Source organism: Haemaphysalis longicornis, unplaced genomic scaffold, assembly GCF_048455015.1.
Source record: "Haemaphysalis longicornis isolate Haplotype H1 unplaced genomic scaffold, Haemaphysalis longicornis Haplotype H1 scaffold_10, whole genome shotgun sequence".
Classification (NCBI taxonomy): domain Eukaryota; kingdom Metazoa; phylum Arthropoda; class Arachnida; order Ixodida; family Ixodidae; genus Haemaphysalis; species Haemaphysalis longicornis.
In genome coordinates this window covers 102,496,616-102,521,467 of record NW_027526204.1, presented here as the reverse complement: position 1 = coordinate 102,521,467, position 24,852 = coordinate 102,496,616, and the positions used below count along the sequence as shown (strand labels likewise).

Here is a 24,852-nt window from a genome sequence, read left to right as displayed (position 1 = left end):
CCTTAGTCCAGGAGTCCCTGGCGCTGGCTGGCCATCAGGGCCCGTCTCACCAGGTTAAGCTGGGAGCCGGGTTCAGAGCTGGACAGCTGCGCCGCCCAATGTGAAGGGGAAGGGTGGGGATTGGAAGGGAGGTCGGGTGTGTGGGAGCATTCCCAGACTATGTGGTAAAGGGTACCTCTTTTGGGGCAAAACTTGCACTGTGGTGAGTGAGAGGTGGGGAAGATCAAATTTCATAGTGTATTGTGAAGGAAGGTCCGGGTTTGAATTTGGCGGAGAGGGATTTCGCCAGCCTTTGTTAGAGAGGGGTGAGGTGTCGGGAAGGTGCGACAACACAGCTTATAATGTGTGAGAATGTCGTCGGTGAGCAGGGGGTGGGCACCTACGGTGGGAGGAGGGCGGTCGGGGGCAATCGCCCGGTGTATCACTTCTCGGGCCGCGTCGTGCGCCGCTTCATTGCCGGCCAACCCACAATGGCCAGGAGTCCATAGAATGTGGCACTCCTCGGGGAGGTAAGTGGAGTGTTCGATGATTTATAGGGCAGTGCGAGGAAGTAGACCTTTTTCAAGATGCCGGCAGGCTTCCTGCGAGTCCGTGATTACTGTCACGTAGTCGCGACGAGTTGAGGTAAGGGAGAGCGCAATGGCTATCTTTTCAGCTTCACCGGGAAAGAAAGCATTATCTCTTCAGCAAGTTTCGAAATTATGAGATGGGCATAGAGTCGTAATTTTTGGCTGAAACACTTTGCGGCCCCTTAATCTAACTAATTAATGTTTTGGTTGCCTACCTTCTGCAAGCCTTTAGGATTTCGAAAAAAGTTGGTAAGTGCTGGACGGTCCCCTTAAGTTCTTCGCTCAAAGAAACGCTAATTTCCTAATCGACCTGGTTTCGTTCTTCACTGCGTGACAATGTCATGTTATTTATAAACACAGCTGGTATTATTATGCTAGTGAAGTCGTATGAAAAAGGACTTTTAAATCGGTAGTTCAAATGTCTGCAATCCATGGCGCAAAGACGGCGCACCAAATGACCAATACCCGGAAGAATAAGTACGTTGTAATTTAGCTGAACAACATTAGCGAAATTTTCTTCGGGTGGCATTCGAACCACTGACCTCCGGTGTGCGAGACGAGCAACGCATCTCAAACACCACCACGGTATAGCCGATCCAGCTGAATAAAGGTGAAGTTAGTGACGTTGTTGTGGCCTCGGCCTTTTAGACGTGTATTTCAGGAGCCTACCGAAGACCGGATTAATATTTTGAGCGTAGAAATTACAAAAGTATCCATTAGATGAGTAGAACACTGTATTCCCGCCAAACGTCTCGTGTACTTGTTAATGACGGCGCGGGTACGTTGCGAGTCACGGTAATGGAAAGAACCAAAATTCACATTTTGGGAGTTTTACCATTCGGAGGTCCAAGTGGGAACTGACTAGCGCCGTAATAAAGGGTCCCAGATCAATTTATTCAATAAGGAGTCCTGACCTCTGCAATATCTCGGAACGCTGGTGCTTTTGGTTTTCACCTGAAACTGGAAAACGGTGGCTGCGGCCAGAGTCCATTGAGAGAAGAAACGCAAAAATGGCAGCATCTCCACTCCGTGGATGATGGCGAGGGTGCGGAGTACGGGGACTCGAAATAATATCCAAGTCGCGCCCCGAGTGACATCCGATTTGCGCCCCGACCGTCGTTCATTTTGACCCATGAGTTGCACCTTGATTATTCTCTAAATGAAATTGCAACTCACGGCTCAAATCGAATTTCGCTTGTTTTTCTGTTGATGGTGGTGAGTGCACGGATGGACGCGTACGGACATTGGGAGATCCTAGAGTACTCCACGCCGTTACAGGCGAGTGAGTAAGCCGTTTGAATCTCTGGTAATAAGTCACGGTCGCAGCTCAATGTGTAAGACGACTGACACTAACTCTGTCTTGTCTACCAGACACAGGCTCGAATCCTGGCGGTGTCTGTGTGATTTTTTGCGATTGCACATGATATGCGCTAGGACGCGGACGGACATTGTGCGGTCCTAAAGTGCTTCGCACCTAATATTAAAAGGCTAGCGGTAGTACCCGGCGACTCCCGGGTGGGCCCCTATACTAATGACACCAATGGACATAACCCCTGTTCAGTTATTTGTTCTCATAGGTAGTTCACTATTAGGTTGTCCGCAATAAGAAGCCCCCGGGGGCTGTGAATGCATGGGCTCCTACCGGACGCGCGTGGTATAGGAAAAAGGCGAGAGCTCGCGTTTTATTGGAACTCTCGCGAAATAAGTTGCACCAGGATGGCGCGCTCACACTACTACTTACCCATGGGAAGTGTTATCTCACTAGGAATGAAGGGTATCTCATCATTCACAGTTTTATGATAAATAACATGGGCTGGTACGGGGGGAAGCATCGTTGTGGAAACTCCCAACTGATGGCGAGAGCTATGCGAACGCGGGAAAATTGAACTGAATTCCACAACCAGAGAGGTGTAAATTAAAAAAATTGCAAGTGGCTTTGCTCGGCTATGCCAGGATATACGTAGCGTGAGCTAAGGTTCAAGAATCCAATCCAATCCAGTCCAGTCCAGTCCAGTTCAGTGCAGCCCAATCCAATTCCAATCCAGTCCAGTCCAGTCCGGTGCAGTCCAGTCCAGTCCAGTGACTGCTCCTCGCGCATGCGCACCGCGGCTCTCCAGGAGCCACGCGAAACGGCTATGAAGCGGCTCCGGGGCAGCGTCATACTTGGCTACTGCGCAACGGATTCGCACAGCTGGGCACGCGCCGGCGCCAGTGCGCTTGCCGTGGCTGGGACGTCACTCCTCTGAAATGCGCCGACCGGCTAATGGGCAGACCCAATTGCCTACACGCCCGTACTCCAATTGGATTGGATTTCCAATACAATCCAATCCAATGCTCCTCGCGCTTGCGCACCACGGCCCTTCAGAGTCCACGCGAAACGGCTCAACCTCGGCCAGTGTATCTTACGCTACAAAAATCCCGCTCGCGTGCTCACACGCGTGTTAGGACAAAATCATGATATTGGTTTTTGGACAGCTGTATTGGCACATTTGCAAGCAAAACCGGATCGCGTATACCAACGGGCTGTTTAGTTATTCAGTCATTTGTTACAGCACGTCATTTCCCCAAAATTTTGATTGTACCTATTAAAAGGATGTTGTAAAAATCCTCAAAAACGGTGTTGCGATACCTGTATAAGTTACTTATATTAACAAAAATCAATTCAATTTTTGAACTGGCTCACGATAGAAAAACAACTGTGTGAAAATAATTTCAACACTAATCACTGTCGCCAGGGTGTAATTTATCGAAATTTCAACAGTGGGCTCTACACTATAATCAGAATGTGCTGATGAAATTTGAAACTGTTTGAATGAGCAGTTTGGCTAGGCGTTGGTATTTCCTGTGAGTCCTTTTCAGCTCAACAGGCATGTCAAAGAGAAAAATTCCTTTCGCCCTTTTACTGGCGTCGCCAAGCAAAATCCTTAAAATTTATATTGTGTATTTGTATCAGTAGCATTTATGAGCTAAAACTAATTCGATAAACCAATCAGTGAAACAGTTATTGGAGAATATTTCAGAGCACCCACTTTGTTCCGAACTGCTGAATCGCGCCAATAACGTTAATTTGGGGAAAAGCGCAGAGCCACTTTTTTTATAATCGTAAGGGCTGCACATATCAACACTGGATATGTAAACAGGTGGGCGAGATAGTGTCGAATTTACAAAAACACAATTTCCCATTTTCCCGCCTTAGTGATCCCCTACGTCACTACACGAATGTACTCACGAAATTACAAGTCTGTAGGTGTAGCAGTTTTGGCTGCAGCGAACGTTGATGAATTGATCAGTCAGTCAGTCGGTCGGTCGCTCCTCTTTGTAAGTGTAGGTAGGCCTGTGCCTATTGAATGCGTTTTAACTTTTTGATTAAACACATATGAGAAGAGATATGCTGAGTGCCACATAAGTAAGTTGGCCGCGCTAATTCCTATGTAGCTGTAGGCGAGTACTAAGCGCATTCTCACAAACTGTCCTCGCTTCCTATGCCGACGCGGGTATGTGCCAGTTCACAGTAATGGAACGAATACGAAAAAACCCGTAGCCTCTGTCTTAACAGAACGATGGTTAGAACAAGAGGCTTTCTCCTATTCAGTGCATCTATATCTGAATTCTGAAAAACACTATGTAAGCGTTGAATAGGAGAAAGCTTCTTGTTCTAATCATCCTTCTGTTAAGACAGAAAGCTTGGATTTTTTTCTTGTTCGTTCCGCTACAGTGAACTAGCACATACCCGCGTCGGCATAGGAAGCGAAGACACTTTGTGAGAATGCGCTTAGTACGGGCCTAATGGATACACAACAGTTAGCATGGTAAACTTACTTATGTGGCACTCAGCACATCTCTTCTCATATCTGTTTAAGCAAAAAGTTAGAACACACTCAATAGGCAGAAGCCTACCTGCACTTACAAAGAGAAGCGACCGACTGACTGACTGACTGACTGACTGACTGACTGACTGACTGACTGACCGATTCATCAACGCCCCGCCAAAACTGCTACACCTGGAGACTTAATTTCGTGAGTGCATTCGTCTTCTGACGTAGGCACTCAGGCGGGATTTTTCGAAATTGTAATCATTGAGTAGGGACATCCTTGAACATCCTCAGCACCTCGTGACCTTCGCCCAGTTCGGCGTTGGCATGCAGTGTCCTGGTGAGCGTGATTTAGTTGGGGTCTACCTCCCTCCATATTCCCCCAGTACCCCCACCAGCGACCTTCGGTCCTCCCCTTCCTAATAAAAGAATTTATCATCATCATCCTATTCAATCTCAGTAAGCCAAAGTCCGCAATTAAAACTGCTTCTATCGTGTCAGAATGGCGCATTCAGATTGACGTCGGCCTTACAAAACGAGGAATATAGCTTTAATTGCGACCACGGGAAGCGTTTTCTTTTGTTTTCCGAAAAACTTTTCGGGATCCATTACCATCCCCATCATCATCATCACCATGTGGCCTCCACTGTGTAAGGTTGGCTTTCCTGTAGTGCTTTTTTGCGTTTAAAGCCACCTGTGAGGCATCGAAAACTTCGCTTTGAAAGATAAATACATCAAGCGCGATAATTTCAGGAGCCAAGTTCCGCAATAAAGCAGTCATGCTGGCGAAAGTTCTACAAGGTACAGAGTGCGTACTAGTTAGTTGCTGAAACGGTTATTGAACTTTAAGGGAAGAGGTAGAAGGGAGTCATTAGCCTCCTAAGTCCAAGAGGCCTGTTGTTCGGGCTGCCTCCAGGGCGCGTCGCAGCAGGGCGACTTGGCGCGTTTCCTATTAAAGTTAACCCACCTATACACAGCGGACGCAACTGCGTAAGTGTGTTTCAGGACGGGTTTTTGCTGCCAAAGCAAGCTCAAAGTTAGGGAGCGCCTCGATGTAAACAAACTGGTCATTATATCCAGGTCTGAGTTCTAGCTCTAGATAAATGTTAAGGTAAGCACTACATTAGGTCAAGTATTACGTAAGGTGTCGTATTAACATGCAAACTTACACTCTTAAAAAATGGTTGCGGCATTCACTAACGGAACACTAACAAGTTACTTGTCCCAGTATGCACTAGGGACTTAGTAATGAGAGATTGTAAATGCAGCACTAGTAAGGGTTACCAACTGAAGCAGGCAGTAAGCACCACTCCTTCACTAGTGAAGTCCTAGCGATAGCACCCTTCTGAGCTACATGCGTTTACTAGCTGGCCATCCATAATATAGTCATAATCACAACCTTAATGTAGAGTATACTACTTCCTACACCCAGATAAGTTCCTAACCATGCAGTTGATAGCGGCATATCCTACGTACAGTACCGCGGGGTAGTAAGGTTCGTACGGAGTTAGTAAATACGGCCGTTACTACCATTTTACGACTGTTAAGTGAAGAGCACTTAAGGGCCGCGCTTTATCGTCGCAGCCCGCTCGCTGGACCCCAGTAGAGCCGGCGTTCGGCCGTAGCGGCTGTCGTCGCAGCGTAACCCAGAGGCTTCGAAAGCCAAGCGGTTTATATAGTCATACGCGTTCGAAAGTCGCCAACCGCTGGCGCTTGTCATACGTCTCCCCGTTGTTTAGCGCGAAGAAAGCTGCAGGTACATTTGAGGCAAAATATACGTAATTACCCGGCAGCACCCGCGTTCATGTAGTTAGGAACGCTCGTTGAGTTGTTTTTTACGACAGTAAACGAAAAAAAGTGGCGGTGCAACGCCGGCACGAGCGGAAGGAAAAGCCAGCACAAAAAGAACAGAACTCCCGCTGGCGCCGCTTCAGGCAGGGGGCGCTTGAGCACTGCGGAGGCGGGAAATTGGAATTTTATTCAGTGCTATAGCAGTGAGCGAATAACGGCGCCACAGCTCATTATGGCGAATCACTGCTCTGCACTTCCGCCATCTTTCACATTGAGTGGAACGACTTCAATTTTTTATTAAGAGTACACCTCAAACTTTGCTTCTTTCTTAGGTAAGCACAATAGTGCTGTACCCCACACACGTTATGCACATGGTACAAAAAGGACTGCCACCGAGTCTGGACATCAGCAGCTTGCGACACGTGTTCATTGCCGGAAGTGCCACCCCGCCGCAAATCTTGAGAGGCCTCGCAAAGCTGCTGCCGGGCATCATCATTCACCACGGTGAGGGCTTCTACTGCAGTGGGCACATTGGTGGCTGAAACAATCATGTACTATCGTGATAAATTGAAATACCAACAACAGTGCTCATTGTTGTTGGTGATGATGATGATTGATAGTGGTATCCCCTTTGTGGCGGGGTGCTGACGCTGCGTTTAGCTTTCCCTTACCCTTAAGTTGCTCTTCGTGAGTTCTTAAGTAGTTGTCCCCTTCGTTTACCCACACTCCCAAATATTTATATTCCTTGACTCTGGGTAATTAGACATGCTGGATTGACACTACGTCAGTGCTAGTGTCGTTGAAAACCATTCCCGATTTTTCTGCGCTAAAATTTAACTCGAGGTGGGTGGCTTTCTGATTGCCAATATTTATGAGCCGTTGCATATCGGTCTGGTTATCAGCTAAAAGAACAATGTCGTCTGCGTATAACATTCCCGGAATACGCTGTAGTACCACTTCGACCTGCAACATATGCGCTAGGAGGAACCCTAATTAACTTTCTTCTTGTTTCTTTTCTAACGCTGCCGTGTATAGCATAAACAGTGTTGGGCTCAAAGGGCATCCTTGTTTCAGTCCCCGATAGGTGTTGACCTTCAGTCCCGAATGCGTGTTTCCAGTACACGCTGCGCTCCCTGGCGACGGGCCGTGTATGTACAGCCGCCATAAAGTTGGGAACGCCCTCTGGTAAATTATTCTTATGAAGAAAGACAGTATGAAGAAAGACATCCCAACCCTTGGCGTGGGATGCGCATCATATACTAAGAACCACGCGCACCATCGTTCGTATCTTAATTTATCCCGAAGTACAAACGCTTCAATGGCGCTTAATGGTGTTCAAAAGGTGAAATTTTATAGCTGCTTCGTGCAATGCGTAGCACTTCAACATGCTTGCCCATTATGGTGAATTCAGGACGGGCTAATTTGCACTGTTTGAACAAGTTGAGACCCTCGGCCTGATTTGAGACAGAAATTACACTTGCTACGCTAGCATTACATCGCTTAAAGCAGAGTTGTTCTGGAAACCACTACGTAAACGTCGGCTTCTTCACAAACTCGAATTACTTTACCGCATATATTTTTGAAAAGTAGCATTGATCCTAGCAGTTTCTTACTACTGTGGCATTTTGTATATAAGCGACGCGAACATGAATGGAAAATTTGGGGAATTGCCTGCTGTACTGATGTTTACAAGGGCTCTTTCTCCTATTTTATTGGTGAATGAAATAAGCTACACAGTTACATTGTTGATTATACCTCTGAAAGGGACCCGTGATCCAGAAAGCGACGAGGGGAGCATAAACTCAATCTGAGCGTTATTGGAGGTTTCTAGCCGTTTCGCCGCGATGATCGGTAGATCGAAATTGTAGTCGCTCACGCTTCACAAAATATCTTCGGGTGTGCCGTTTTCGGGGATATTGAAAATCACTCCAGTTGCGTGTTCTCGGAAACACAAACATGTGCAATGATGCGTAGCACTGTATTTCGAGGGCGACGAGTGGGATGGCATTTTATTTCTGTGCCCGTTATTTCGACAGGCTACTTATGAACATGTAGTTGGCCATGTGTTGGACCCATATTTGGTCTTCTATTTGTGAGGTAGGTTGGCCTTTTTCAAAAATGGCATCTGAAATAAAAGCTTGGATTGCATTGTATTTTTGTGCCCGTTATTTCGACGGCGCCCTCATGAACATGTATTTGGCCATGTGTTGGACCCATATTTGGTCTACTAGACTGTGAGGTAGGTTGGCCTTTTTAAAAATGGCATCCGCAAAAAAAGCTTGAGCCACTGAACAAGGATCAAGTGGCTCTCGGTGGGAAAACGAATTTGATGTCCCTCTCGGGAAGGGGCGTTGCCAATGGATTGCGCCGCGAAAGAGGTGGCGAGCGTCGCGGTGGATTTACGGGTTACACGAGGTGGGTGCTTGCAAGCCACAGCTGCTGGCGTCGAGGTAGGTGCGTTGTCGGCGTCGAATACCAGTCCAGCCACCGTGGTTAGGCTAGGCGGGATCGATGTCTTCTACGGCTACGAAGATTTCCGTAGGCGCTGTTCCTGTGGGAATATAAGCTCAGTGGCTCAGCCTAGCTCCGACGTGAAAGACGACCGATGTTGGTTTCGCCAGTAAAAATACGAGTATTTCCAACAAATCATGCCCCCCTCCATCTAACGATCACAACGGTTGATCCCGAAGCTTTCCCATGAAGGATTCTTTTAATGGCAAATCCCATATTGCGAGTATTTCCTACTCTGTAGGTGCGCAGTACTTTCATAGAATAACCACAGCAACTCTATGGTGTGTAAGCCTTTCCAGAGAGCGGTTTCCGCCCCTCACAGTACACTAAAACGATGCCACGCAGCTGTACTTAGACAACTACAGACCCGTCCCTTCCCACTCCACAACATACACAAACTCGGAAAAATGTAGGTTCACCACAATGCCCACACAGCGGCGAATCTCGGGATATATAACACACCCTTTGCACTTGTATACGCAGAATCCCTACCTGCGTGATTGGCCCCTAGAGATTGTCCTTTTTTTACATTGCCTTTTCTTCTGCGCCTACTTTTTGAACTTTTCATTCTTTCCCTTCTTCAGTATTCGCAATTTTATCTTGTAGCTCACCACTGGGGCCTTCAACATGTCGTGTACTTCCATAAGTGCTTTAGCAAACAACAAAATTTCAAATCCTACGACGCTAAAACACCTCTTATGCACGTAAAAAACCTGCTCCGTGGTGAATAATCTCACTGCACAGCTTTCACTCAGTTCCATGTATGAACCACATTACAGGTTATGGTCTGACCGAAGTATGCTGCGCCATTTCTTACGCGCGAAAGACGTGCCACGACTTCAAAACGGTTGGAACACCCATTCCAGGCGTCAGCATTAAGGTAAGGTGGCATTTTATTTTACATTAATAGTTTTGAGGACTCCAAGTAAATACCTCAACGTGCGTGTTAGATTACTTCGCAATGATCTGTACAACAAATATATTGTTTCATGGGAAAAAACACCTTTGTTTCTTGTTTTGAGTCTCACGCTCCAGCCCGGGATTTTGGCGTGCGTAAAGTATATCAGCAGGATGCATTGTATTCTTGTGTGCGTCTACGCGTGACAACTTTTTGCTACAATGTCAACGCTAATCCCTCTGACCCGTACACCAGTCGGACACCCCTTAGCATGATGTCCTGGTAAGATCGTCGGTACTAAAGCAAAGTCTGCGTGTTGTTTCGACTATGAGGTTTAACGCGCCGACACTGCACAGGCGATGCGGCACGCCGTAGTGGACGACTCCGGATGAATTTTGACTACTCGGGGATCTTTAAAGTACCCCGAAATCTCCAGCACATGGGCGTTTTCGCTTTTTGCCTCCATCAGGAAAACAGCAGCAGCGGCCGGGAATCGAATTCGCGTCCTTGGGCTCTGAACCCCAATGCCTTAGCCACTAAGCCATCCCGGTGGTTAGTGAAGGAAGGTTCGAAGTACAGCATATATATATTTATACAACAAACATAACAGTGCCCAGCGAAATTTTTAACCTGGTATTTAGATTTATTTTTCTAAAAAAGAGTTCCCTTGGCTAAATGAGAAAAACTAATAGAAGTCGCAACTCACCCCAAAAAACTAAACCGTGGCTGCCCTGAATGGCACAGCTGCTAAACACACTTACTATAAAGTACCCAGCGGTTGGGTGGGGGGCTCGTCTTCTCGTTATAGGTTGCCCGGGTATCTGTTCACCGCGAAGTATCTGGTAACACTCAAAGTATCGAGCAATATCAGTGATTCGCAAACGAGGAGATGCATTTTCATTAATTGGGTTCATTTCTTGATTTGCCATTACAGGTAGTGGACGTCGACACAAGAAAGAAACTTGGTCCAGGGCAGTGCGGTGAAATATGCATTAGAGGTCCCTCATGTTTTAAGGGCTACCTGGACAACGCCGATGCAACGGCCGAGATGTATGACAGTGAGGGTTACCTCAAGTCTGGTCAGTACTGTCTACGTTTTCCTGGCTTGTGTTTTTGTTGATCCACTTGAGTATCTAGCGGCGTTAACACTGTGTAACAGGAGTATCCTTGTTGATGGTTTGAAAGAACGTAAAAGCTTTCAGCCTTTGGTATTCCTAAGTTGTTTTTTTCTCAAATGTATGATTTTCTCATATGATAAGCATATGTTCTTGAAAAAAAATGATTGGCATCTCAGCGTCCCCGACATAAAAGCGTTCCTCTTTCTCCCCTCCCTGGCATCTAGACGTGATGTTGTACAGATGTGGCTCTTCCACAAATTGTGTTAAACTTTCCATCCCCTCGGCCCTTCCCTCCTGCTCACATCATCCCGTTATCCATGTCGCGCGTTCAATTCAATGTGAATCCGACGATTGCAAAGCTCCACGTACGCATTTTACGCGCGATTCCTGCAACGTTACAAGTCTCACTTACATAGCCATGACACTTTCATTAAATAAATTTTGCTTACCTAACAGCAAAAATATACAAACACCCAACACGTGCACAAGAGATATGGAAGGTACCATTTTCCCATTCCACCTTTGGAAACTGAATGATTCACCACACTTTGCCTCCCTCTTTAAACCAACTTGTCACCAATAAAGTTACTGCTGAGCATGCAAACAGTGTTGCATTAAAAAGTTTTTGTTGCAACAAAATAATTTATGAGAAACTCTTTATAATGATGCCGCAAAAACAATTTTCTGTTATATTACTTTGCAATGTTACTTTCTGACTTTGTTACTTTGTTGCTATGTTATTGTGTTACCTTCTGTTATGTTACTTTGTGAGGGCCGTTGCTGTCTGTGACGGGGGCTCGACCCCCGTGAAGTCCATACTTTTCACTTTTACCAAGCCCCCCGCTTTTCGGAAATAAGGTTCTGTCTTATCTTATCTTATGATCCTCGTGCAGGCGTTAGCTATACGTCGGCTCATTTGGAAAAAATACTAGTTTCGGAATTCATACACCTTAATAAATTACTTGCGTTGTGAACCCCCCATTTAATAGACGTTAACTTTACTCGTAACATTACATTCAACTAAACTTCCGAATACTCCCCGGTACAAAAAAAACGTGATGTTTCGAAGAAGAGCATATTATACCATCTTCCTGCATTCATGGCCTTGAGTGCACTAAACAGTTGTAGTAGCGCATAGCGTCACGAACAGCGAGAGTCCTTGAATAAAATCTATTGATTACGAACGCAACGAATCATATCATTATATTGTCACAAGAAGGAAAAGACATGCTCAGTGCCCTGTAATGCCATGTTCCTTCACAACCGACAACGACCAAGGAGGCAGCGTGGCATTGACTGCTATAGGTGTTCATACCTACATCAACTATTATACATTGATCTTTTACTTCGCTTTTAACAATGCTTAAGCCATCTTCCATACTTCTACGTACCAATGTCGTGAAAGCAGATTACGAGTCAGTCCGCTGCATTCCGAAGCTACCTAAACTTGCAGCGCGAGAAAATGGCTAGAATGTTTTACATAAAGTCAAGTTGGGGGTCACTAAAAAGGTGTGATCTTGTGTATAAAAAAGTTTTCACGTATCTCGACCATACGAAGGGGTCAGAAAGCATGACATGAAACAAACATTGAGAAGCAATACCTTAGCTTCCCTCGCTCTGCATTTATTATACCTGCCTTTGCAGCTAATATGGATAAAGATACGGCCGACCCGGCAATTTCCCTGCGTTCCGTGCATCGAGCTGGAAGGGCAATGAGAATACGAAACGATACCACGTACTGGTATTATTTTCACCCAACGCAAACTTGCTGCAATCAAAGTCGGAATTGTTTATAGCTGCGTTGCTTGCTACAGCAAGCTGTCATCGTTAACTCAACGATTTTCCCATAAAACCTTTACATGAGCAGCAGCAGCAGCCGCTGTGCATTCCTCGGCGAGTAAAGAAAGTCCCGTTGGCTCATGTATAACAGCGGTAACTGCGCCTTTTAGATGCGACGGCATCTCATTCACTCGCCTTGCCCCTCCATAAGGCGTTGTCGTTGTCCGTCCACACCCCTACCCCATTCTCCTCGCCGCGCGAGCTGCGCTCTCCACCACTCACCCCATCTCCTCTCCGATAGTGAACACTCTTTCGCGAGGGGCATTGGATTGGATTCAATTAGATTGGCTTGGCTTGGATTGGATTTGGATTGAATTGGATTGGATTGGATTAAAGTGGATTGTGTTGGATTGTGTTGCGTCATAGCCGCGCCACGTTGCGTCATAGCCGCGGCAGGGCGTTCACGGCACGTTTCACGCGATGGGAGGATCAACCTAACGGAAACAACAACGGAACCCCTATGCGTCGTATCTACACACGGGTTCCCGCGAGGGGAGGTGGGAGTAATTTTTCCCGGTGCTGACCTATCGATCCCAGGAACGGCGGACCCTGGGCTGTTTTTTCCTCCCACAGCCCCCTTTCCAAAACACACTAGACTCGCAATAAAATATGTAATTTTGTATTTGACTTCAGTTTAATACTGCTTCTTTTCTAGGTGACACAGGCTACTACTCTTCGCGAGGCGAGTTGTACGTATTGGACAGAATAAAATTCTTGATCAAGTGCATGGACCTCCAGGTAGCCCCTGCAGAGCTCGAAGAACTGCTCCAGGATCACGCGGATGTCGTGCAAGCTGCCGTCGTCGGTGTGCCTCATAGCGACTACGGAGAGGCACCCAGGGCCTTTATTGTGCTGAAGGCTGACGCACAGCCAAAGACAACTCATGAACGGGAGGCGAAGCGGCAGGAATTCGTGACTAACATCGAAAGTGAGTGACTGCATGCTAATTGCAATCACTGCACTCAACAAAGCACACTGAACAACCTTAACTGTTGTGTGTTTAAAGCCAAGGATTGTAAAAGTGACCATGTAACCCCTACATTCAGTATGGAAGGGCTTGTGCCCACCACAGAAAACAGTAGTAACAAAAGTGCGCTACCGTTCACGTATGGCACATTTGTTGATGATGATGATGATGATTTCTATTGGTTTCCCCTTTGTATCGAGGTGATGACATGTCATCTTACCAAAAAGGACTAAAATACCTATGTTTTACACTTTTGGTTCAATACTAGCGCTGCTTACGGCAGGCACAAAAAGCTTAGCAGGCACAAAATACCTTTTTTTTCTGTTACAGGTGGTAACTGTCCTAGGCAATATTCCCCTCTCTGCTTTTCGTCCACCAGCATTCTAATCTTCTTTTCGTCCCCTCGACAGCCTTGAAGTTAACTTCCTCTGTGATACCCTTTAATCCTAGGGCTTCTGAAAGCCCAATATTCCCTTCATGAAGATTTGGATGGATACCCTCACATTCTAACACGATGTGCCGCATAGTTTCTGTTTCTTTTCCGCAGACCACGCATACCCCATCATTTTGTGAATAGTTCCCCACTAAACTCTTAGTTCGCAGGCAACCTGCTCTAGCCTCAAAAAGCAAAGCACGGCCCTGGGAATTATCGTAGAAATTTTCCTTTCTGATGTTCATTTTCTCAGCCCTGCACATCTCTAACGACGTTTTAGCTTCCATTTTTTCCCTCCATTTATTCGTTTCAATCTGCCTTGCCTCTTTTTTGGTTACCTTGGCTCTTTTGGATTCCCCACTGTTATTTCCGTATTTCATCGTTAGCCTTCTAGTCTTTCTTAACCACTGCGTGTCCACGCTTTTCAAGTATAGGTACCTAAAAACCTTAGCTGCCCACCTTCGTTGATCCATTGCCCTCAACCTCATCTCAAAGCATATTTTACTCTGAGCTTCTCTAACTTCAAACGACGCCCAGCGCATATCTCCCTGAACTGCTTCGTTAGTTGTTTTTCCATGCGCGCCTAAGGCCAATCGTCCTACCGTTCTCTGGTTTACTTCGAGGCCTGATAGAACGTCTGATTTTAAGCAGAGTACAGCATTCGCAAACGTGAGACCCGGAACCATTACTCCTTTCCACATTCCTCTTACTACTTCATATTTGTTATACCCCACAGAGCTCTATGCTTTATTATAGCTGTGTTTCGCTTTCCCTTAACCTTAAGTTGCTCCTCGTGAGTACTTAAGTAGTTATCCCCTTCGTTTATCCACACTCCCAAATATTTATATTCTTTCACTCTAGGTAATTCGCCTTGCTGGATAGACACTAGGTCGGTGGTAGCGTCATTGAAAACCATTATTCCTGATTTTTCTGCACTGAAATTTAATCCGAGGTCAGTGGCTTCCTGGCCGCAAATATTTATTAGCCGCTGCATATCGGTTTGGTTATCAGCTAAAAGAACAATTTCGTCTGCGTATAACATTCCCGGAATATGCTGTTGTACCACTTCACCTTGCAGCATATGGGTTAGGCTAAACCCTACTTGACTTTCTTCCAGTTTCTTTTCTACCCTGCCATGTAAAGCATGAACAGTATTGGGCTCAAAGGGCATCCCTGTTTCAGTCCCCGCTGGATGTTGACCTGCTGGGCGCATTTCTGTCCTTCCCAAGTAAGGTGCACTCTATTGTCTTTATAGATTGCTATAAGGAACTGTACTAACTCGTCATATAATCCCTGGAGTTTCAGCATTCTCCACAGCCGTTCTCTGTTTACGTTGTCATATGCCCCTTTAATGTCCAAGAACGTAATCCATAGTGGTCTATTCTGTGCTTTCGCAATTTCAATGCATTGCGTTATCACGAACAGATTGTCATACAGTCGCCTGTCTTGTCTAAATCCTTTCTGCAGTTCCCCAAGTATTTCATTTTCTTCCATCCATGCTTGAATTTCTGATTTTATCGCCTGCATTACGAATCTATACACCACTGACGTTACTGTGAGTGGTCTGTATGAATCAATACTGGCTTTGTCTCCTCTGCCTTTATATATTAAATTCATCCTACTTTCTAACCAGTCCTCTGGTATTTGTTTGGTTTCTATCACCTTATCTATTGCCCTCCTAAACGATTCCTTACTTTTAGGTCCAAGTAGGTTTATCAGTTGTATTGGTATTCCGTCCGGGCCCACTGCTGTCTGGGGCGAAACCTTTTCCTCTGCTTTTTTTCAATCAAGGTTGCTCAAACTTATTTCCCTTTCCGCAGTCTTCTGTGGCGCTGATGTTATCGGTGCAGGTTTCCCTACCCCTATTGTCCTAAACTCCTCACTAATCACTTGATGAATATGCGCCAACGCGTGCTCTCCTTCTAAATGTTCCCCCTCCTCATCAATCAGGAATTTTTGATGGTTATCGTTTTTTGAGCTTAGTGATTTTACATGGTTCCAAAACTTCTTCGATGCGCTTTTGTCCTTCTTCCGTATTTCTGCCATCCATTGTTCGCTTTTCTGCTTGATCTTTGCTTGCACCATTTTCTGCAATTCTAGTTTTTTCCCACGGTAGACATCCCACTTCTCCTCCACTACCTCCGGTTCCATACCAGTTCTTTTTGCTTCTCTATGTTCTCTCGACGCCTTTCTTCACTGGTCAATAGCCTCTTTTATTTCCTTATTCCACCAGCTTCTCGGCTTTCTCTTCCCTTTCCATCGGTTTAGTTCCTTTACTTCATTCATCTTACCCTTTATGAACGCAATCATTTCGTCGTAATCCCAATTTTTGCCTGGGTATTTATTGATTTCATCTTCCAATCGATCCGCGATGATCTTTAACTGCTCATTATTCAAATTATTTCCTCCTATTGTACCTATTTCTGCATTTGTCCGGATTGCACCTCTAAAGTGCAAGCTAAACCGCTTGTGGTCGCTTCCTAAGCTGTCTGTTCCATTTTCATCTATTCTCATTTCCCGCAGCCTTCCGTATACTGTCTCGGATACTAAACTGTAGTCTATGCTGGACAGTCTGTTACCGCTTTCCCACGTTATTTGTCCGTCACACTTGCTTTCCGTGTTTACTATTACAAGCCGGTTTTCCTGGCATAGATCTATCACTAGAGAACCGTTGTTGTCTGTGTATCCATCCAAACCTTCTATATGGGCATTCATATCTCCAACTGTCGTTGAGAGAGGCTTCTTTGCACATTCTCGATCACATTTCGCCCTAACTCACGGCTACTCGCTCAATCTTATTTACCTATGTCAATCTCGCCTGGAAATGTTTGTCTATGGTGCGGGACATCTGTTCCAATCGGCATCAGCAAGGAGGAAAGGAAGGTCGAGTGATATGCTTTTTGCTAGAGTATCTGAGAGGCTATATTTCCACAATTTATACACTACGCCAGTTCTTGCAAGCGTTATTTTTTCAAGCTAACCCGTTTTTGTTCCCACTGCAGCCACTTTTGTTGAAGCTACAAGATTTTATCCTTTTCAGCACACCCGTACTATGAACATGAAGTTTTCGCATTACTATAGAGTCCAAAAATCGAATCGGGTATTCATTTACAGCTACGTCGCACTCTGAGCTATTATAAAAGCAGGCCGAAGGCGCTCGATCATATTCATTGCATTTTATTGTAGAACAGGCCAGCCAATTCCAGGAATGTTGTCAAAGAAACAGCACAAAAATCCTTAAAAATAAGGAACTCCTTTTGCGAAATTTACGTTAAGGGCAAGTTTGTTACCACCGTTCATGTGGAAGATGAGATTAAGTGTACCAGATGAAACCATTTTGTGGCCTTTCGGGCACAATGAAGTAAAGGGCTATAATGTAAAATAACATCTCAACCAGTACCACATACGTATCACGCGCGATACCAATGGTAAAATAAACAAAAAGAACAAACGTCAAAACTTTTTTTCATGTGTAGGTAAGTAGAGAAACGGGAAGCTACTTTCGCGAAACCACAGCGAAGAGATTGGGCCAGGGGAGACTCCCCTTATCTCCCCTAGGATGTAGTCGGAGAGGTTAGGTTGAGAGGTAAGGGATAGTGGGTGACTACGGGCAGCGGGACTTGATCATAAGTAAGTGCTCTTCGCTCCTCGAATAAGTGCCTTCCACTTTATAGAACTTTGTCTCCTGTTTGCATTGCTTACCAAAAGTAATCGTTTTCGTTACAGATCATGTTGCAGTACACAAGCGGCTCCACGGTGGTGTAGAGTTTGTGGACGTCATACCTCAAATACCACCGGGAAAACCGAACCGCCGTCAGCTGAGGGAAGCTTTTCTTTCGAAAACAGGAACCGAAGTTTCCAAGTAGAAATATCTTTGCCGCAACAGTGCTACCCCAAATGGGGAACTACAGTCATCTTCATAGTTTTAAAAACGGCCAAGCAGAATACAACAACATTGTGTGCACGTATAGTTTGAATGCCTTGCTGGCAGAAAACGAGGTCATATCTGGCTCATCGTCTAAGCTATCGACTCTATCTGAATTCTTTTATTTATTCACAGTGGCAATATATATGAAGCTTCCCTTGTAAACATAATGTCTACTATACCATGTTTCATAATTATAATGTGATTTGTTGTTCAAGTACTTCACTCCGGGCTTGCTTAGATATGCTACTTGAGCAAACAAGGGCAACACCCAATGAAAAACCACGAAACCAAATCCGCCCACAACAGAGGCCCCTCTCTCTCCTCCTATGACGAAAACACAACCGCCAACCCCACCTGAGATCCAAGACATGTTTTCTCAATCAGCTAGTCAGTTGACTTCCATAACCCAAGAACTTCAAAACATCCTCAACAAAATCAGTTGCTACAGCAAGAATTCCGGTCCCTACGTTCCAATCACACTTCCCTCCTACACAAAATTACCACCACCGGTAATTCAACCGATCACACCTACAAACTGGGAACCACACGTCAAAACAGGTTTTCTACAGGGCCCATCAGAGCCCATAGCCGAAGCGTCCCATACTCAAGTACTCCCGACAACTTCATCACCCCGTCTCTTCCAGAGCGTCGGAACCCAGTCTAATATTACGACCATTTTTCAGTGCAACCTCCGCGGTCCTAAACAGAAAGCAGCTGCCTAAAATCAATTCATTAACACGCTTGACCCAGAACGTGCGGTCGTCGCCTTGCAGGAGGCTAATTCGTCTGTCCCACTACAGTGCTACATCCGTTATGGTTCCATCGACACGTTCCTTACACTTACTCTGGTGCATAAAACCATCTCAGCAATTCATCACGTCCCCGGCAACAGGGATTCAATCTACTTCTCATTGATCTCCTATCTCTTTCTACTAAAACTAAATCTATAGCCTTTTCATCCTGAATGTATATTGTCGCCCTTCTCAAAAGACAGTTCATATTGCCACCACTATATCGCCACCACTTTCGCACGATAATAGGGTTTGGATAATAGGGTTTCCAAACCCTATTATCTTGCGAAAGCTTAGCGAAAGCCTCGGCTCTGGCAGCCTTGATGCCAAAATAGCATAAGAGGGTTTCCCGCCAGTTACCCGCTTATGACAGGCTGTAGACGTTCGCGTCACGCCCCGGGGGTTGAAAAGAAGGTCCCCTTCTCCCCGTGTAGTCTGAGTGGTGCTGACTACTACCCTCAAGCGTCAAATACAGTTGCAGTAAATATAAATTCCCCAGAAAATGAAGGAGAACACAGTCGCCCAGATAGCCGAATTGGTAATGCATTCGAGATCTAATTGAAAGGCGTCGGTTCGGTCCCCACTCTGGGCGCATGTTTTTCTTTCTTTCTTTCTCACGTAATTAATTTTTTTAAAAAATCGTACGTCACTAACGGTAAAAAATAGTCTAACCATTCCCCTATGCCTTCTTTGGCTCTGCAGACTGCCGGTATTTCTTTCCGTATTTCCTAACGAGCCCCTCACTTCCAAACCCTATATATATACATATATATATACTCACACAGCACGTCGCAAGAAACGCCACCATTCTACAGCTCCATAAATGGACACTGAAGTGATTTGTAAACATTGCGGGATTACTTGCGCACATTGTAGTCCGAAGTCCACAGGCCATGTTTCGACCACTATGAGTGCCTTTACGCGAATTTATTTAGTAGAAAAACCAAATCGGAAATGCTGCCCTCCTCTCTGCATCCTCGCCCATTTTCTGTGGTGTTTTCGTGTAACGTCAGGAGGAAATGACTTGGCTTGCCTTAGCTACTGTATGGCTCACCTTTGGACATAGTCAGTAGGCCAAGCGTTTGGTTCGCCTGCCGCCGACGGGTCGTCGCAGTTCGTTCGCTCAATTGAAATTAATCCACGACACATTTGTGAATGGAAGATTGTTCCTTTCTTTACTTTGTAAGCTTGTAAGCTCCAAGTCCAGGTCACTCCACGCAAGCGCTGCACCGACGCTTCGCTGACTGGTACGCTAGTAGGAAACTCTAAGGCCACTTAAAGGCGGGAGAAGAGTCAGCGAAGTCAACGTAGGTACTAAGGAAATATAATAAACTGAAACTTTTACCGTACAGCGTAAAACTAGAGAGGAGGACGCACTTTTTTTAGCTGGGTTAACAAGGACAGCGGTCAGAAGCACGACCAAACATCAGGGAACGCTTTTCCGTTTAAGAAGTGTAATTTTTAGACGTGAGATATTGTGGAAATTAGGAGGATGCTTACGGCACGAGCACTATACAACAAATAGTCACCTAAGCTGCTTAAAAAGGTAAAACTATATAAAAGTATAAACTGGTCATACATTTTATACATTATATTTCCAAACCCGGCACCGCTTCTGCGTGGCCGAGTGGTCTGATGCGCTAGTTACGTTATTTGGGAAGTCGAAAGTTGCACTCCTCGAGGTTACGTTCTTTTTTGTAAGTTCATTTTTCCCTCTTCGGCCGATGTTTTTTATACTGAGTTCACCATTTTGGGGCCGTGACGTTCACTGCTCCACGAGCGAGTTCGCAGAATGCTCGCAGACTGACACTGACGCGCTAGCCAGTTCCCGTTGGCGTGCTGTTGCCATAAGCACCGACTGCTTGCGGGAAGTGGGCACAGGCCAGAATCAGCAGAGCCTTGGCCTAGTGCGAACACGCTTTTTATGATACAGGCATGAATGAGGCAAGCTCCAAATAGGGTGGAAAAGCGCATGGCATTTGAGCGTCTGCGGTGACGGGGAGGGCGTACATCCACTGCACAGGCCTCGGCTAGTCATTGCTTCGATTCCACGCCATCCTGGGAGGCTTACCTTGGTCCTTTTACAGCCAAAAACATGGATGAAGCGCAGTATGACGATCATTAAAATATCGAGAATGCCCATCCAACGATAGCGTCGGATCTCAAGCATGTTGTTTTACAGAACCGAAACCGAAACATCTTTGAATGCTAATCTTGGACATCGTCCAATCATGGTGCACCTCCTCCCGGCATGACATCCTTTAGTTGATGTGGCTGCCACAGACCGCGCATGGTAGTTTTTTTTTTCTTTCGTGCTTTATAAAATAATTACGGACTTATCAACCGGGTAAACGTTGACATGTGTGTTAATTTGAGCACGTCTACGAGTGCAAGCAAAAACGGGACCTCGACAAATTCACTTCAGTGTCTCTTTAAATTACTTGGACGGCAGACAGTTTTCTGCTGTCCTCCAACGCACAGTCAAGGCTTTTTAAAACTCAATTTACACGGCTCGGTTGCATCGAGTACTTCGCTCCTTACAAACACCGCAGCAACTTATAGGTGGAGCAAAAGCGCCTACAGACGATTATCTTTAAGGACGGAAAAAAATGCACCAAAACTTCCTTAGCCTGCCCCACAAAACGGTTGAAGCATGACGCTACCCAAAGCATCTCTGCAGAAACCACAGGCAAGAGTGCGCCATTATTGGTGAAAGAACTGGCACAACCAAAATGTAGCGTGCATTTCAGGCAACGTATGGCGGGGCGGAACAGCGCAACCACTCTCACCGTATTTGGCTGCGGCTAAGCTGAACGCTCCCGGAATTTGCGCGCTTCATGTTGGCGAGCATCTGCCTATCCGAAAATAAACGAACGACAAGTCAGAAGCCACCGTGTATGGCCCACTGCCAGTGCATTCGAAAAAAGGTAAGCGTATGCCTTTCACCCTTGCCGAACTGGATGTCGCCCTCCCCTAGCGCCTGCACACATGACGTAACGTGTAAAATGATTCATACTTGGGCTGGGTCAAAAATACGTAACTCAACGAACATAATTCGGTCTCGCTTAACGGCACCTTACCTCAGTAATGGCGCCATCTGGGGGTGTACACAATTCTGAATCCGAACAAATCAACAGACCAGGCGACCCAGCTCCACCCAATCTAACTGAAAACCCACGCTATATAAGACACCTGAACCGACGACACTCATGAGCCAAGTGAATATCGCCTTCGGCAAAGCAACGCGGCCGGTATTTTGTTTACCCACCTGAAGTCGACCTGAAAATGGTCCCACCCGTGGCAACAATAAAGTTTTACCTGATCTGATCCTACCAAGCACGTTTAAAGCCCGCTCATTCAATCAGTCTCCACGTAAGACAAATATCGTTTCAATGAGGGCAAAACGGCCTTAAACAGGTGCTTGTGGTCTTGGTAGCTATATACCTTCTACAAGCCTTTGACTCAGTACACCCCTCCTATTGAGGGCCATGAACGGGCCTGGCAGTATTGTTGAAGAAAATAAATAGATATCATTGCAACAAATATCTTACTAGCTGCGCGGACATTTTGATTTACGGACACACGTGCTCCTAGGCCCATATTTTCGGTTGTGTCATGAGGGTTTGGCTCACGTGTCATACTCTACTGTAAGTGCTCAATGCCTTAAAAAGTGTAGGCATCCTTTCATTCATTCATTTATTTATTAGTGGTCTTTTGGCACGTAATTACACCTTACTGGCTGCTTAATTTATTGATTCATTGATTGGTATATTGATTGATTGATTGATTGATTGATTGATTGATTGATTGATTGATTGATTGATTGATTGATTGATTGATTGATTGATTGATTGATTGATTGATTGATTGATTGATTGATTGATTGATTGATTGATTGATTGATTGGTTGATTTTGAGAATTCGGTATTTGAACAGAAACGTTGTTGTTCCTTGATTAGAAAACCGTAAAAAACATTATACCGCTGCATCAGGAGTACGATGAAAGCATATCTTAAATCTAAATGTTTTTTCCGCACTCGATGTTGTTGTACCTTTTTCCCACAAATACTGACGCAAGAGCAAGAGCGGCTGAAAGAGGACTATAAAGAAAGATGGTGGTGCGCGTAAATGTTCTTTCTGTGGTAGGATATAAAAACAATTTTGTTGACTTTCTCAAGGCGTTCTTGTAATGACTTAGCGGTGCCACTACCTGTGATTGCACTGCAAGAAAGGATGTCAGATAATGTCTCTATAACACGCCATTCAACAGCCATTTGTGGTAAACATCTCGGGCCATCTACACTGACGTAAAACCTGGGGAGGAGCGACGCATGCCATGTATAAGTGTATTCTTGGCCCCTTGGCATTTTCCCAATGGAGATGAAACCGTTGGGGGCAGAGGTATACAGCTTTGCTGTAAAAGTCTTTGAAGCATGAAGAGTTCTTAAACGAGGCGTAAACGAGCGTCCGGGTATTTTAGTACGCGTTGGGAAGCGTTCCAGAGGCAGGTGTAAACTAGTGTCCCGTGGTTTTTTAGTACCTGTTACGTTCTAGCGCGAGGCGCGAACAAGTATCCCGGCGTTTGTTTCGAGGCTACATGAGGCGAGGTTACGACACCGACATGAGACGCCAACAGCCTAAGCCCCTGAGCGGCTTCACCCTTAATACAGACGTCGATGGAAACTAAGTGCAAACACAATTGACCGGGGGAGGATGCTGGAAAAACGATGGTGTCCTAAGTTGCCTAACACTACCACACGTATGCTCTTGTCGTGCCATCCGCATACCGTGTGCGTATCATAAAATGACAGGAGACATGGTATAAGTTGCGGATCCGGCCTCAGGTAATTTTCACGACGATTTTGTTGAAGGACAATTGCGCCTCAACAATTGTCCCACCAGTTTGTATAAAAAGTATGACGTTAACTTATCCTGGCCCAAGCGCAAACTTGTCTGAGCACGTCTTGCCCGACCCGCCTGGCCGTCGAGTTCAAGGAAAAGTTTGAATTTGTTACTCTCAAGATTGATATGGAATGCTTGTGTTTAAAAAGGAAGATTTTTTTTTCTTGGGGGGGGGGGGGGAGGAGGTTGGGAGAAGAAACTGTCTCCATGGTGGTAAGAAAAGTGCCGCTACCCGACATACGATAAGCACAAGTGGTGGCTCTTTCGACCGCTGTTGCCAGTGGCGCTTTTCTCCAAAACTGCTATCGCGAGGTGTGCCCAGGGTTATATCTAAGGCGCTTAATTTGCGTGCACGTAGCGCTTTGCTTTCTAACTTTATGCCCAAAGGTCCTACTTTGTGTGCACTTTTGATTAAGGGTAACACATGTCCCAATACCGGGAATCGGTGTTCTGATGACTCAGCGCTTTAGAGGTGGCGGCCACCGAATGACATCCACAAGCTGTTTGGATTTCTCCCCGGCGTGCCCACGGCATCCGACCGAAGCGGCGACTCCGATAAGATTCAGCCACCAAAAGTCATACAACTTGCGCAGATAGTTGTCGTGGAAAAGGTCCATTACTTGGTATTACCTCATAGACATGTGCAGATAACGATCCCTGGAATTGCGTATAGTGCGAGCGGCGGGAGGAAAGCAAGCGTCGCTAGTTCACCTGGCGTACAAGCGTGTATTCTCGTGTGTTTGTGTTTCAGCTCGTACGCAAAGCTAAACAGCTACAACTTATTAGAATGCACATGTGACCGGAAGGAGCGTTTTTTAATTCCGAACCGCAGTGCACGGCCTAAGCACGACCACACCATTACTAGCTAGCTTAACTCTAATTCTTTGATTAGCCTATGTTTCTATATAACAGACTATTGTTAGTCAGTGGGCTGTGGCTGTTTGACCGCTCGCATAAAAATCAAGGCACACTACTCTGATGCAAGACTGTCTGGTCATGCCCTTAGAGCACGAGGGGGAGGAGGGATAAACTGAAAAAAGCATCCCCCTGGCAGGACGCCAAAAGTCGAGGCATTTGAAGCGAGGATTACTATACCTGGACAGCTACGCTGAAAAAGCATGGTTTCAAAACACTTTTTAAGCACTGTTCTAATAAAAGGAAGCTTCGAGGCTTGGCATACTGCTGGGCTTATTCGCTCTTTCAAGACAAGAAAAGCGGGCCGGCTTCGCAGAGGCCTTTCTTTCCACTTACACTTTGCTATTTTTACTTTAAGGCTGCAGGAAAGCTAAGCAC

At 45.7% G+C, this 24,852-nt stretch overlaps 1 protein-coding gene across 1 annotated transcript in view; it reads left to right on the top strand.

The window, feature by feature from the left end:
* Window positions 1-18,783, top strand: part of LOC144157881 (uncharacterized) — a 67,252-nt gene extending 48,469 nt beyond the window's left edge. Inside the window, exons 7-11 of the mRNA XM_077688598.1 lie at window positions 6,505-6,676; window positions 9,463-9,563; window positions 10,516-10,660; window positions 13,194-13,466; window positions 17,665-18,783. Coding sequence (XP_077544724.1) covers window positions 6,505-6,676; window positions 9,463-9,563; window positions 10,516-10,660; window positions 13,194-13,466; window positions 17,665-17,804 — 831 coding nt within the window. The 3' untranslated portion in view covers window positions 17,805-18,783. The remainder of the gene's footprint in view (window positions 1-6,504; window positions 6,677-9,462; window positions 9,564-10,515; window positions 10,661-13,193; window positions 13,467-17,664) is intronic.
* The last annotated feature ends 6,069 nt before the right edge of the window (window positions 18,784-24,852 follow it).